Genomic DNA, 16,851 nt, shown 5'->3' with positions numbered 1-16,851 from the left:
TAGCATTTCGAAGCTAAATGCTTATCAGAAGAGAGGAAAAGCTAGCGTTACACAAATATGATATACAAGCAGGAGCTTCTAAAAGCAGCCTATCCTGCCTTGACAGAGTACAAAATAGACTTCGTGGCATAGTGGGGGATGCGCTTTTCTCTACCCTGCAACCTCTTTCCCACAGAAGAGACGCTGCGAGCCTATCCTTGTTTTATCGTTATTTCCATGGCAGGTGCTCGTCTGAACTCCAATCTCTGGTCCCTCTTCGCCAATCTTTCACGAAAAACACCCGTCTAGCTGAATCCACTGTGAAAAATTTCCCCCACTCTATATCTGTGCCTAAATCAAAACGCGGATTCCATGAACAAAGCTTCTTTCTTAGAACTGCACGCCTGTGGAACTCTGTTCCGTCTGCCTGCTTCCCACCGGACTACAACTTGGATGTCTTCAAGTCCAACGTTAACAAATTCCTAATGAACCGCCCCCTTAAGTATACACTTCATTAAATCTCCACACTAATGTAATGTACTTGCAATAAGCCTTATCCCTGAGTGGCTTCCGGGCCTTGATAAGTGGTGATCACTGTGTAAAAAAAACAAAAACAAAAAAAACCAAATAAAAACAAACATAAGAACGTTCATATTATAAATGAAAAAATGTAACATATATACATAATGTTTTAGACATGCCTAAATTAGTAATATATAAAGTGAGAAAAATAAATCTTTTTCTCTCTCTCTCATATATATATATATATATATATATATATATATATATATATACACACGAGCAAACCGTTAATAAAACATGTTAAAAACACTTTGAAATGAGTTAACAACATATTTAATCTGAAAAGGAAACACTAGATAAGTGGATAATCCTTAATCCGCGGAGTTTCGAAGAAATACTTTCCTTCTCATCTGAGGGTAGGAATTAGCAAAATGCAGATCGGATTTTGCATGCAAAAGTATTTGATGAAACAACAAGTAAGTCAAAGATCTTACTGGAAAACAAAAAAAGTGAAGCAGAGGGAATATGGTGAAGTAAAGGGTGATTACACGTGAATGAATAGTCTAGAAGATAAATAATCCAGTGATGGTAAAATTCAAATATATAACTTCAAGAAAGTTAATTGAATTTCCATTTGCACAAGTAAAATCCAAGGAAATCCCGTAATTTAAAGAAGATGGTCCATAATAATCCAAAGGCAGAAATCCATGGAATAATTCACAAAAATGTGTGAAAGGAAAAAAGGAAAAAATTCCAATAATATAATTAAAAGAAAAATAAGATATGCTTTTCACTCTACTGCCGAGACATAAATATAAATAAGAAAGATTAGGGAAGAAAAAGAGAAAAAATGGTGATAGTTTATATATATATATATATATATATATATATATATATAAAGAACGATAAGCTCGACTGAAGTCCTACTGGAAATTGTGGAATTGCAATATGTTAAGTGTATAATCATACGCAGACAGCTGTATCGTTGTTTAGTGACTCATTAGTAAGGTTACACATAGCTTGCGCATAAAATCGAAATTTTGGATCTGGACACGAATTTCTAGCAACGAATACAGCTCGATTTTAAAATATATCAACTAACGAACCTGCTATTGCGGAAATGTACGAAATTATATCGATTGTAAATAACTTTTTTTCAGTAGTTTATATTCTATGCTACTGATGGCTTTTACCGGAATGTGGGAGTATCAATTTCAGTCAAGTGTTTATCTCACAAGGAAGCGTATATACATTTGTGTGCATATGTATCTACCAGCGGGGGGGGGGGGGCTAAGTTTTACCCGGGCGTAAAATATGCTTAAATATGATGTTTTTTAATTCGTTCAGATTTCGTGTATATTATTATAGAGTCGTGATTTCTAACAAAAAAAATTAAGTGCCATCAGCTAGAATCGAAACCGAAACTGTAGCATTCAAAGCTGTTGACGTTAACACCGAAACAATTTGACACGCGTATAAAACGATTAAAAATAAACTAAGATGAATGTACAAAATGCTTAACGATTTTTTTCAATTTCGACCCATTTTTGTCCCCTTAAAAATAATTTTAACCTGCTAAAGACCCATAAAAGATTGGCCCGTAAAAAATCCAATGACTTAAATCGCCTAGCGCCGCTCTGCGACTTTTAGTTTCGGAGAAGATAGTCTGAAAATATGAAGACAGACAGACATATAGAAGTTTATATAATAGATTTGCATATATATGCTCATGAATGTACGTCCGCGCACGCGCGCGAACACACACGCACACACACACACACACATATATATATATATATATATATATGGTGTCACAAAAGAAGCTGACGGATTTTAAATTTGAATTGAACCAAAAGCACCACTGAACAATAAACATCTACTCCTCGATGGTATAAAGACATGATGCTATTGGTGGGGTTACTCTAGATGCTCTGAATCTTTTTTCACTTGTTTGTTGCTCCTGTTGTTTCAACTTATCTTTGATCAATTCAGCTCACACACACACACATTAGTAATCTGTAGAACATTCTTTAGATTCTTTTGTTGTTGCGTTCCTGTCATACTAATCTGATTCTCTATTTACATTTTTATGTTAATATGTTATGACCAAGGAGTTACATTCACCCTAATCCAAAATCATAGTCATTAAGATTTATTGCGATGTGACTATATATATATATATATATATATATATATATATATATATATATATATATATATATATATATAAACTGTCAATAATCTGTTATACAATTTATTATTAATAAAGGTAAAGGCTCATTTAGATTGACAGACTATGGATATCCACCTTAAGGGCGCCTGCTCAAGAATTTTTTGTGGCAACAGTTGCGCAATCTCCAACCACACCTCTCCTGACTCGAAATTGCTAAATACCAGTGGCAAATGGAGTATACATACATATCTATCTATATTGGAAACAATGGCAAGAAAAGCGGAGAGCTCATACAGCTCCTAGAATTCCCAAATAATCACCCATCTCGTACTATTGCTTATGATCTGGCAAGACTCAGTGTGTCAACGGGATTATGCCGTATCAATAATTATTTCTTTTATGATTTCCTTTTTTTTATTTTAATTTACCAGGACACTAATAACGACATATATATATATATATATATATATATATATATATATATATATATATATATATATATACGTCTAAAATGGGCTACAAATCAACATTTTTTATTTAATAATTTAATTGGTGTGTTTTTTTTAAGATTATTATTTGATATTTCTCCTCTAAATTTCGTTTACAGATTTTAGTCAATCGATTAATATTAGTATGACTTTTTTTTTTACACAGTGATCACCACTTATCAAGGCCCGGAAGCCAATCAGGGATAAGGGTTATTGCACGTACATTACGTTAGTGTGGAGATTTGATGAAATGTTTACTTAAGGGGACCGTTCATTAGGAATTTGTTAACATTGGACTTGAAGACATCCAAGTTGTAGTCCGGTGGGAAGCAGGCAGACGGAACAGAGTTCCACAGGCGTGCAGTTCTAAGAAAGAAGCTTTGTTCATGGAATCCGCGTTTTGATTTAGGCACAGATATAGTGGGGGAAATTTTTCACAGTGGATTCAGCTAGACGGGTGTTTTTCGTGAAAGATTGGCGAAGGGGGACCAGAGATCGGAGTTCAGACGAGCACCTGCCATGGACATAACGATAAAACAAGGACAGGCTCGCAACGTCTCTTCTGTGGGAGAGGGGTTGCTTTTGTCTTCTATTACCACATATATTTAAATTACTTATTTTTGTCTTCTATTACCACATATATTTAAATTACTTATTTTTGTCTTCTATTACCACATATATTTAAATTACTTATTTTTGTCTTCTATTACCACATATATTTAAATTACATTAGTAATCTATTTTTTTCATTTTTCAATGTAATTATATGATAACTATATCCAACCTGAAATTATCCTCTGTGACGCCTATATATGCTGTCTCTTTAATCTTTACATTATTATGTACGGTAATTTCGCACATTACATTTTAAATACTTATTCATCAGTTTTTGATTCTGCAATTACATATATTCGATGGTGAGGCCCCACCTTGTGGGCCTTGGGGAGTGTGGAGCCACCCTTTAATTGCCATTGCGCCCAGGTCCACTCTGACCCGCAGTGGTAGTACCTGTTAGGGTCCCAACTATGGGTTAAATAGAATCCGACTTAAAAAAAAAACAAATATACTTCATTAAAAATCGTCCCTCAAAATAACTAGATTCGGCATTAAATAACCTGAGAAAGGTTGATATGCCGTAAAACAAAAACAACCAACCAACAATCATTAACTACTACTGTTAATATCGTTGTTATCATTATCGATATAAATATTTCTTATTATGTTTGTGTTTATACATATATATATATATATATATATATATATATATATATATATATATATATAATGCAGCCTAACCACGTTTATACACTGGTTTCTGCCAGATCATCGATGTTAATCAATGATTAATCTGTGGAGTACCAGATTGGTGACCCTTTGAAAATTCTAGGCGCTATATTGGGTGCCGGGATAACACCTACTGTCAAAGGAAGAGCAGCGCTTTTCTTTCTTCAGCTACTCTGTAAGAGGCCCTTTAGCAAAGTTAAGAACCCATTACATCCCCTCCAATCAGGGTAATATGTGGTCATGGAAAGCAGGTAGCTGATGCAATACAGAAACAATCAGGGATAATTTTGCTCATAGTGTCGTAAAGATTCCCTTTGGTACAATGGTCAGGACAATTGCCCAATATGAACACTGCTCAGACAGAAAGAAACTACAACATACTGCCTGTACAACTGCAAGAAATCTGATCCAATACCCCAGACACTTTCAAGAAACAGCATGAATGGGATTCTTTATGATGAGCAATAATGAATTCATGAATGCTTCGAGGGGGATAGATAGAGATACATAGCTGTTAGTGCCTGCATCGGACGGAACAGCACTTGAAATGAATTATTGTTTAGATATTTTTATGCAACACTAGATACCTTTGATACTTCTTTACAATTTTATTATTTTTAGGAAAATATTTATTATCTCCAAAATACGTTGCCAGACTTTGTTTTACTTCGTTATGATAAAACCGAATTAACTTTTGATATCTATTTTTTGTTTTTTTTATTATTGTTAATATACTCTAATACATTATTGTATTAGCTGTTCTCAATGTTGCTTATTTTGGTTAAATAAATGTTTATTGCTGGAGTCAGATTTTAGGATTTTTTTTTACGTTTGTTGATTGATAGTAATATTAGTTTGGTTTAATTATTGGAATTGAAGTTTACAACTAAAATGTCTGCCTTGAAATTTAACTTTTTCTGCATAACAAAGCATAAAAAACATCAGAGTAAAAAATACTTCTATTATTTTTGTTCCTCATTAAATTTAAAGTTTCGCTTGAATTGTTTTGAAATACTACAAGCCTATCCTCTCTATAAATCCGGATTACTTCCTTGTCAATTATTGAGGAGAGTTCACAATTATATCTCTATTTTGATGATTAAAGCCATAAAAGAAATGACCATTTACTTTGTCCAATTAACAATGTCCACACAGAAGCTGGTGAAGCACACATGAACAAACTGAATATTTGTATAAATAATATAAATATACTGATTGTATTCCAATGACCAAAGCAAAGGATCAGCCCCAAGCAAAATGTTTTTTTTTATTTTGTCGAATACCTTTTTTTTTTACAAGGTGGTCACCACATATCAAGGTCCGGAAACCACCCGGGGATAAGGGTTATTACAAGTACAGTACGTTAGAGATTTAATGAAGTGTCTACTTAAGGGGGCGGTTCATCAGGAATTTGTTTACTTTGGACTTGAAGACATCCAGGTTGTAGTCAGGAGGGAAGCAGGCAGATGGAATATATTTTCTCGTCTTTTTCTCCATAAACACACACACACACACACATACATACACACACACACACACACATATATATATATATATATATATATATATATATATCAAAATGAATAGAAATTCATAGTTAAGGAGCATGGTGAAAATGTAATTTCAAACATAACGGTCAAAAGATCAGACTAACGCAATATTTTTTAATTTTATAAATAAATGCTTATTTATAATTAATGGTTTATACCAAAGCCCTCACCAGGGAGATTTCGACGATGCTTTTTTTCTTACTAGCTATGATGGTGTTTGGTCGCAGTCTGTAGATGGCAGACAGATAGAGATTGTATCATCCAGTTCTCTGTTTGCACACGATCATGCACACGTGTCAAAAAAATAATAGAAATCCACTGTTAAACAACACGGTGAAATGAAATGCCAAAGATCAGTCGTTCATTTTACAGTGAATTTCTATTACTCTGTACGCATGATAGCGTGCAAATACAGAACTGGACGATACAACTCTTATCTTCGAGAACGACACCCAAACACCATCATGCCTAGTAATGAAAAAGCATTGTGTGAACTTTCATAATCAGGGCTTTAATATCAGCCGAGAATTAGAACATTTAAATAAATATTTATGTAAAAAATACTGCACGAGTCTAATATTTAAACGGTTATGTTTTTTAAATACACATATTAGTATTGGGCGATTAATTGGAATTGAGAATCAGAAAAAAATAACGACAAAAAAAAAGAAACATCGTGCCTATTTTTCTATGCCAATAACGATTGTTTTTATTTATTTTTATTTAAAATTAATTTTTTCCATTTCTATTTCTACATTTTGTTTTATTTTACTTCAGGCGAAGTTCTCAGAAATCAAAGGGCCCACTACCTGGCACTAACACTTGAGCTCTATATGAGATACATAGAAATTAGGATGTTCCATTAAATTTCTTTATCTCTCAAACACTGAGTTTGTAAAGAAATTGAGAACATAATTTTTCTCTCCCCAATTAACCATTTTCATATGTTGTAGAATATGTTCCGTATCTTTGTCTTACTGGATTCCAGGACAAGAATTTATCTAGTCTGGTGGAGTATCTAGCTTCGTGCTATTACTTGAAGTAACATCACTTGGAGAAGGTGCGCCATTCATCGTAAAAGATAATGTGGGTTAGCCGTAGTGAGGAGGTCTTATTTGGGCAGCGAATACAAAATGTGATTTTGAATATTTGGTCATGGTTTACTTCTAGGGAAAAATATCCTCATGCCAGGTTGTTCTGACAAACCTTGTACAGAGAGACCTTAGACAATCGAGGATAGTGTTTAGTAGGCATTCAAGTTCGATCCTCTAGTAAGTATTCAAGTTGTGTGTACATGTGTGTATATTTAAGCAGCATTTTTCTCTTAAGCATATTTCCTTAAATAAAATAGACGTTTTTGTCTATTTATTTTGCTTCTTTTTTTTTTTTTTTGTCCTTTCCAACTCCAGAAAAAGGGCCTTCACTTCTGGTAGGCACTGGCTGATGTAATCGCTATATTTGTCGTGAGTCCGAATACATTATTTGAATCCTTCTGGATTTATCGTCAATAATATATTAATTTGATTGGGTTTGGAAAATTTGCGTTATTCGAAAGTTAGAAATCGATCACCAACAAAATTAATAGACAAAGTCGTCTACTCTATTTAATGACATCTATAATGCATATGTATATGGGATATAACATCAACTGATTATTTGATTAAGTTTTCGATTTTATAAATGTGTGCATTAAAAAGAGCGTTTTGATTTATTGAAACAATATTTCTAAATAAAAGTTCAATCAATGCAATTATTCTCATTACAACTGACAAACTATTGTGATTTTTGAATGTATTAAAACATTGCATTTTTCATTTCCCTGTAGTTATTTACGTATTTCTGTGTTAAATTTCCATTTCCAAGTATCTTTCCAGTTATGACATCTTCGGTGTATTTGTGTCATTTCTTTACATGATAGTTTAACAAGTAGCTAAAACTAATCAGTTAATAATAGCTCCATCGTTGAATTGATAACATTAGGTAAGTCATTTATTAAGTCGGGCTGTGACAACAGCATAATCTGTTTATTGCTTTTGACTCGTGAGTGTGTGTGTGTATATATATATATATATATATATATATATATATATATATATATATATATATCCCATATTTTTCTATAGACTGATGTGGTTATCGGTTGATTGTGTCTTACTGTGTGGGATATATACTCGAGATCAAAAGAATAAAACGAATATGTTGTTGTCACAGCCTTATTGATAATTTTAAAGTTCATAAAGATCCAGATATTAAAAACCCGAGAAACACTAGATTATATACTGTTATTCCAAATAATTTTTACCAATTGTTACACTTCATGGTCCTACCTGTCAAAGCTTTCTTTATTAATGACAATCGAATGTTTTTTTTTTTTTAAACTATTTACAATTCGGCATTACGAAACGCCATGTACGAATTAATCAATAAAAGATAAAATCGAAAATACAGCGTGCTTATTCGTATAGAACTAAGTAAGTTTAAGTAAATGTGCTGGTATAATATATAAAGTTAAATTAATCGGCTTCTCGATTTTTGTCATCGATGGTTTTCGTCCTACAAATCAGTATTTTGAATCTCGTTTATCCGTTCTTTTGAAGGATTGCTCTTATTTACTTTTCTCCTCACAAGGACAAAAGTTAAACAAAATGTCGATTTTGCATGTGGGGAATATCCAGCTAACCAAAAAGGGACACTCTATATTGGAACAAAAATAATAAAAAAAATGTCTAAAAATAAAAGCACTTCTTCACTGACCAAGGCCAGAATATAATACTAAGTGTAACACTAGAACGAATACTATACTTCGTTTATAGTCAATAGGCCAGCTCATTACATGAAGTGGCTTCATACGTTGTCCGAGTCGATTTTCATAAAAACGTCTTGTCAATTAGATTTACTTATAATTAAATTTAACTTCTTTTAGGAAATACTATAACCATGTCGGAATTATTTTCACACGGCGCTATCTTAAAAATGGGATGTAACCGGTGTTCGTCAATACAGAGTTACGTCCTTTGTTTGAAAGTAAAGCAAATGTCGGCTATGTACTAGTAATGAGATTATGTAAATATTTTTCCAATTCCGATAAAGTTGCTGATTCTGATTCTTCCTAAATCTTTAAATATGTATAGCTATAGCGTTGGTTTTATTTTTAATTTTCTTTTAATTTTCGGATTATCTTTTAATCCCTGTAATATGTGTATTTATTTCTACAAACGCAGAAACATATTCTTGTATGTTGGTAGAATGTATAAATTTAAGTTTTACTTGTAATTAAAGTCAATAAATGTTATTCATAGTATTAATAAAAGAGAAAGTTTGTTAAATATTAAAGAATAAATAAAACAATCGTTATTTTTTCATCGAAATAGGAACACTTTTTTTCCGATACAGATTTCGATGCTCTAAAACGTTCAACTTTTTTACGATTCCTGAATCCTATTCTGATTAATCGTCTCAACACTAGTATTACAGCGGATTGATTATCTTTTAGCGATTTACAATCTACATTAAATTTAAAACAATTTATTTTATCAGAACCTGTGGTCAAGTTCATAATTTGAAATGTTTGTGAATAAGTACTCGAAATAAATAATGTATGAACAATATAATTGTGGATGTATTAGTCCTGCGAAGATTTTAATATTCTCGTAGATTCTGATTCTCTAAATATTTTTTTTTCCAGATGAACGTAAAAACCCGTTTTATATGGTCATATATTTTCACCAACCTTATAAATACATTTACACTAGAAATGATAGATTTTAGTTATACAGGTAGTTTATAAAATCATTAAATATTTATCATCAGTGTAAGCAATAGAAAATTTAGTTTAAGAAATACTTATAATAGAATGTAATTTTTTACATCGGAAAATAGGAACAAATTCTTCGATTTTCCCCGTTCCTGATTCCGATTAACTGTCCAAACACTGGAATATATCAATATTCCAACATTTAACCGATCTGATCGTAAAATGTGCCATTATTATCCAAACCCCACACACACCACAGCGCGCATGTTTCTCAGAAAGGTTTTTTCACCCTGTAATAAAACCCCAATAGAAGAGCCAATTAAATAAGATTTCGCGATTTTGTTTTGATTTTTATCTGGCTTTATGCGAAATGTCGGCGTGTCAGGGCGACGGAATGACCTGTGCACACCTATCACAGAGGGTGGGGATTTTGTTGTGGGTCATTAAGTACAGGCGTTTTCGACAAATGTTCGCGAACTGGATTAATGGCTATAAACACTTACCGAATAACACGGCGTCTTCCTCTTGGGTGGAGCCCAAAAACTGCGTGCCGCTCAAATCCAGCTATAAACATAACCTTTCCACGATACGCTCGTAATATAGAAGACTTTAGATAGCGTTCATTATTGGTGTATGCAGTTGTGTGTTTTTTGTAATTAAGCGAATGGGTCGACTTATGTTAATACTAAGAGGTGCTTGTAAGTACCCGGTAGGAACTAGACCGATTATTTTAGAACGGCCATATAATCCGATAAATTATCTATCATATATATATATATATATATATATATATATATATATATATATATATATATATATATACAAAGGGAGGGGGAGAAAAGATAAAGAATAAGTTACTAGCTATGAAGAAAACATATGTTCTATAGAAGCTCCAAAACAATTTGTCGAGCTTTGCATTATCCCGATAAGTCTCATCTTAAAGAATCTAGCGCATTTTGTTAACTTCACACACACACACACACACACACACACACACACACACACACACATATATGTATGTATATGTATGCACATATTAGTGATAGGGACGATATTAATATTTTTCCTAATTCCGTTTCCTTATAAATCTCTAAATATTAACCTATGAAGTTATTATTTCCCGATTACCGTAAACAAAATCAAAAAACATAATTTTTCAAACATAAAAACAAACTTGTGGTGGATGATCTATATATTTTAGTCTCACGGACAGTTTAAAATCAATAACTATTTATTATTTAATTAGTACTACAAGCAATGGAATCTTTTGTTTACAACAACATTAAATTAAAAAAAAAAAAAAAAAGAAATCGTTTTGGCATCGGAAAATATGCAAAAATTTTCCCGATACCGATTCTGACATCCGCAAACGTTCCGATTTTTCCTATTCTGATAAATCATTCCAACACAACACCAGTATATATATATATATATATATATATATATATATATATATATATATATATATATATATATATATATATACTGGTGCTTATGTATGTGTACAGTTCATAGTAAATTTATAACTTGAAATATTGCGGCATTAAGAATTAATTATATAACGTTATGAATTGAATTAAAAAAAATTTTGATGCTGCAATATTTTAAGTAATACATTTATATTTTTACTAGAATATCTTGTCATTGTCTTTTTTCAGTTTTAACTAGTCCTTTACTTTTCCATGTTTAAGCTTAACCATATTACTTTTCATGCTCGTATTTTCTTTTTTATTGAAATCCATGATTTATCCAGGCTTCCAATATATTCACTTGTTCTTTGTTTAATTTCGGTTTTATTTTTTGCCCCATAAACACATATGTAATAATAATGTACGGCACTCGTCTGTTTTAAATAAAATCCCCCAATCATCTCCCTATCATGCTTTCCTACTCTGTTTCACTTGTTACTTGTTACTAATGCAGTGAATTAGTAGCAACAGTAGTCGCTGAAGCGACGAGATTGCTATGTAAACCAGTCATAAAAAGCGTCGTTCACCTCTATATATGTTTTTACGATGTTGAACACCAGAAAATTCATAATTTTTGTTTTACTGAACGAAAATTGACATTTTTATTTCACAATATAGTTAAGGTGATCTATAAACTGTAATAGTTGTTTAAAATTTGGTCGAAAAATGAGTGAGCAGTGAAGCTTTAAAGTACTAAACGCCTAAAACTGACACTTAACCGTATATTCAAACAAGGTAGTGTTTAAATTATGTATATTTATATATATATATAAACACATATCTATATCACGAAAGCCGTAGATGATCATATTGATCGATTGTAGGTTTAATATTATCCATTTCTGTTACTGTTACTAAGCAGTGTCACTTTTAACCTTTATATCGGAGCATCCAATGAGACAAATTACTTTTCTAACAAAACAAAAATAAATAAAATCATATCGGATTTTCTCCTGAATATAGGATACCCAGATCTAAGTAATCTGGGTATCTCTTCTTTAATAATATTCAGTCCATTCCGACCATTGTTGTTGTTCCTCATGTGGTGGCTATCATCATGAAACCGACACTCTTTCACCTACTATTTACTACCACTCGAACCTTGATAATCGTACATTCATCAGTAAGAAAATTGCAAATTGTTAAATAACGTTGATTTCGCTTGATTTTAAAATCACTAAACACTCAGATTAAATGGGCGCATCGTAAATTTGGTGATCCATTTCGATCTGCTTTTGGAGTTCAGGTAGCATCTTAAGAGCAGAATTAATGGGGCGCATGGAGTCGACGGATCTTTAAGGACTAATGGAGTGGACGGATCTTTAAGGACTAATGGAGTGGACGGATCTTTAAGGACTAATGGAGTGGACGGATCTTTAAGGATAATGGAGTGGACGGATCTTTAAGGACTAATGGAGTGGACGGATCTTTAAGGACTAATGGAGTGGACGGATCTTTAAGGACTAATGGAGTGGACGGATCTTTAAGGACTAATGGAGTGGACGGATCTTTAAGGACTAATGGACGGATGTTAAAATACCCATGAAGTGGACGCATCTAAGAAAACAGTTCCAATAGAAGCATCTTAAAGTTCTTGATTCATTTCGATCCGTTTTTGGAGTTCAGGTAGCATCTGCTAATCTTTTTAAGTTTCGAAAAAACAAAAATAGCGCTTCACTCCTACAGAATAAACCGCCCTTCCTGTTAAAACCGAGCTACCCGGAGTTAATCTCTAACAGTAAATCCGCTTCAGATGCTTTTCCCTGACTTCCACACTTTCAGTTACTGAAATTTCTTCCGGCACAATCTTAACGAAAAAGATCCCCCGGGGCTCCAATCGCAGCGTGTCACAATCTCACAATATGGCTTTCAACTTGATCGTTTCGCATGGCAATAAAGTAAAAAAAAAACCTTGATATCTGATGCCAAGCTGTACATTTTTCATACCTTGTTGTTTTTCTTATAATTTGTAGGAATGTAATATTAGAAGAAAGAATACAAAGAATAATGATGAAACCAATAAAACGTGAAAATGATTTCAATTAAAGGAAATGATTAGAAAAAAAATAGGATTTATTACTTTACTGGAGAAAAAAAAAGATTCAATTGTAATTGTTACTGTATAAAAAATGTGCATGGCAGTTTATAGTCGTTTTTTCGTTGACAAGAGAATATATTATATTCTGGAATCAAATAATTAAGTCTACTGGCGCTTTAGATTAATTTTAAACCATGGAGTAAGTTATATATATATATATATATATATATTAGTGTGTGTGCGTAATGTAATAGTTCTCAAAGTTCCAAATATAAAGTTTTCTCAGTTGTTACTTTTCAAAAAGTAACCATTACAATATTGTTCAGTTCGCGATTAACAAGTCTGCAAAATTATGTCTTTGTTGTATTTTTAGTCACTTACTCATCAGATGTTCACCTTTTTAACAAAAAACAGAAAGAAAAAAACAATTTTGAACAACTTCTATGATTCATGCAACGGACACATTCTGCCATTTTTTTTCTTGTTACGAATATATATATATATATATATATATATATATATATATATATATATATATATATATATATATATTCCGAATGTGAGAAATCATATAATGTATTCTACAGTCGGATTTCGGCACGGTTTGCTTGATCTGTGTTAGTTAATAGAATTTCTTGTGTGCGGGGCGTTTGCTTAGTTGGTGGAGTTCTTGCATCGCATGAAAGAGGCTCGGGTTTCAAATCCCGGGTTTAGATATGTCAAACTGATGAGCTCAAATAATTTGAGTCTTGAACTTCCGGATTGTTGACTGTCATGGCTCTTGTCGGCTGCAGGGTTGTTTGGCTGTGAAGATAATTATATATATTCTTAACCCTTATCGTCGAATACCAACCTTGCTTAGATAAACGGTTACTCATTAATGCTGTAATTATTGATTCTGCTTGATTTTAAAATCAATTTCAATGATTTTTTTAAAATGTTCTCATTTATGGATAAAATTTAGGATCATATATAAACTTTAACATTGTTTTATTGGTAGTTGAAACGAATTGATTGAATAAAACATGTCTATATGATGCACACTTTATGAATAAATAACTTATACATGCGTTTTTTCTTTCTAATTTCAGACGTTATCTATGAAATAAAAATAGCAGCCGAACCTAGCCGCATCAACATTCACCCGATATTATTCAAGTCAGCCACAAAAAGGATCACTTAAATAGAAAAACGAAAAGCACCCGATATTCCTTGCTTCGCCACTCCCCGCTGAGCGTCTTCAGATAGACATCCATTCATTCAACCAAAGTCACTTTCTCGTCTCCAACGAACTAGACACGCACACAACCTCATTTTGCGATTTGAAACACGTTATGCACAATGCAACCGAACGGGCTTCAGTCACGTTATCAAACGAGCAACGGACCAAGTTTAAGCATGGTGCCGGCCCTGTTCGGTGAACAGAACTACTACAGACATGGAGCCTACGCCGGGATGTCAATGGGTGGCATGGCCATGTACGGGCACGATCAGTACGGTGCCATGAGCCGTGGCCCGTCGCTGTATGCCAGTCCGTACGCACCACCGCATCACGGGCCCAAGGACATGGTCAAGCCACCGTACAGCTACATCGCGCTGATCGCCATGGCCATCAAGAGCCAGCCGGACAAGAAGATCACATTGAACGGGATTTATCAATTCATCATGGAACGTTTCCCGTTTTACCGCGAGAACAAACAAGGTTGGCAGAATTCCATACGCCACAACCTGTCTCTTAACGAGTGCTTCATCAAGGTCGCCCGCGACGACAAGAAGCCCGGAAAGGGCAGTTATTGGACACTGGATCCGGACAGCTACAATATGTTCGACAACGGCAGTTATCTACGTCGTCGGAAACGTTTCAAGAAGAAGGACGCCATACGGGAGCGCGAGGAGCGGGAAAAACAGCTGAACTCCGACATCCAGAAAGACAAGACATCATCGTCATCCTCTTCCATGATCGGAGGCGGACGTGGCGGTGGTGGAGACGACACCGCAGAGGTCAACTGCGGTGAGTCTCAGACGTCGTCGCTAAACGACAGTTCGTCACCCGGGGGAGGTGGAGGACACCACCCGCACCACCCACACCATCAATCGAATCAGGAGAACGGCAACACCACCAACAGCGTTCATCACCACCCCCACCAACATCCTCACCATCCAACACATCATAGCACTGCCAATATTAAACGGCTATCACCAGGCTTAAACGAGGACCGTAAAACCACGGCCGGATCAACGTCACCCGGTTCACGTGGTTCGAGTTCTTTAACAGGGGGTCCCCTCTGCAACAGTAATGGCACTATAGACAGAACAACCGGTGGTGGAACACCGATGACCACACCCAAACTTGAACCGATGGACTCTCCGCGAAACGATTGTGGTCTACTTGGACAGCCAGTATCTGTTCCTTCCCGACTAGGCTCGAACCCCAACACATTGCCCATACCTACAGATCCAATAAACATGGATATAACAACCTCAACGAGTTTTTCGGTTGAAAATTTGATGACCGTACCCCATACGACAACCTCTTGTGATATGTCGACGGCAGCAGCTGCGGCTGCTGCTGCGGCGGCTGCCTCATCCAACTACGTCAACAGTCGACCCCCGCCGTTGGTCTCTCCGCAACTCTTGTCTTACGGCTCTCGTCCCGGGTCAGGGTCAGCTGACATCTACCGAAATACCTCTTGCTCCCAGTCGGCAGCAGCAGCTGCTGCGGCGGCTGCTGCTGCTGCAGCTGCAGCAAACGGCGGTTATAACTATCATTGCAGCGGTCAGTCTGTCTTTGGGCCAAATGGTGCCCAGTCTATGAACATTGCCACCGGACCGTCACCGTCCGACCATGATGTTGTGGCGGCAGCGACAGCGGCTCAGAACCAACACGCATCGTCCCTGGCGCAGACTGCCAACGGCTTGAGCCACAGCATGTTCTCTAACAGTCAGTCATATTCTCGGGCGAACTCCTGGTATGTCCCGCCACCTACAGCCGCTGAACTCAATCACCATAGTGCAGATTTTACAACATCACCTTTTAGTCAAATGCGAGACGTGTTCGAATCCCAGCGGCTTCTGAGCGCATCTCAGGGACAAAACCAATCGTCAGCAGCCAGTTGCCAGTTAGCCGCAGCCTTCCGATCACCCTATAAGCCAGCGAGCGCATACAGTTACGACTGCACGGGAAAATATTGACTATGATAATAAGATTAAATACAATGACTGTAACAGTGTACACATATATTATCCGTGTTGTATAAATATATATAGCTATGGATAAAATACTAGGGAAGACTGGGTTATCTAGTCTTGGTAGCCAGTTAGACGAGGAGTAAAAAATCGAATGTAGCACCCACGATCATTGCAATATCAGGCAGAGTATTTCATTTTTAACTGGGAATAAAATGTATGATTCTGGGCAAATCACCCTCCCAACACACGCGCACGCGCATATATATATATATATATATAGCGTGTGTTTATGTAATTTTTGTTACATATATACATATGTATAATGTTTAAGCATGATGTTTTCTCACGGGAATGAAACAAAAGTTTCAGTGTAGCTTATTTGCCATAAGTATATTTTACAATATA

General features: G+C 34.9%; 1 protein-coding gene across 1 annotated transcript in view; it reads left to right on the top strand.

Annotated features, from left to right (window-relative positions):
• LOC145277557 (uncharacterized) overlaps nucleotides 1-16,591 on the top strand; it is a 43,141-nt gene extending 26,550 nt beyond the window's left edge. Inside the window, exon 2 of the mRNA XM_080129030.1 lies at nucleotides 14,349-16,591. Within this exon, the coding sequence (XP_079985156.1) occupies nucleotides 14,599-16,449 (1,851 nt within the window). The 5' untranslated portion in view covers nucleotides 14,349-14,598 and the 3' untranslated portion in view covers nucleotides 16,450-16,591. The remainder of the gene's footprint in view (nucleotides 1-14,348) is intronic.
• Nucleotides 16,592-16,851: the final 260 nt, after the last annotated feature.

Source organism: Euprymna scolopes, chromosome 6 (assembly GCF_053919585.1).
Source record: "Euprymna scolopes isolate OS-2025 chromosome 6, ASM5391958v1, whole genome shotgun sequence".
Classification (NCBI taxonomy): domain Eukaryota; kingdom Metazoa; phylum Mollusca; class Cephalopoda; order Sepiida; family Sepiolidae; genus Euprymna; species Euprymna scolopes.
Note: the sequence above shows the minus strand (reverse complement) of the source record. Positions and strands in the feature narration are given on the sequence as shown.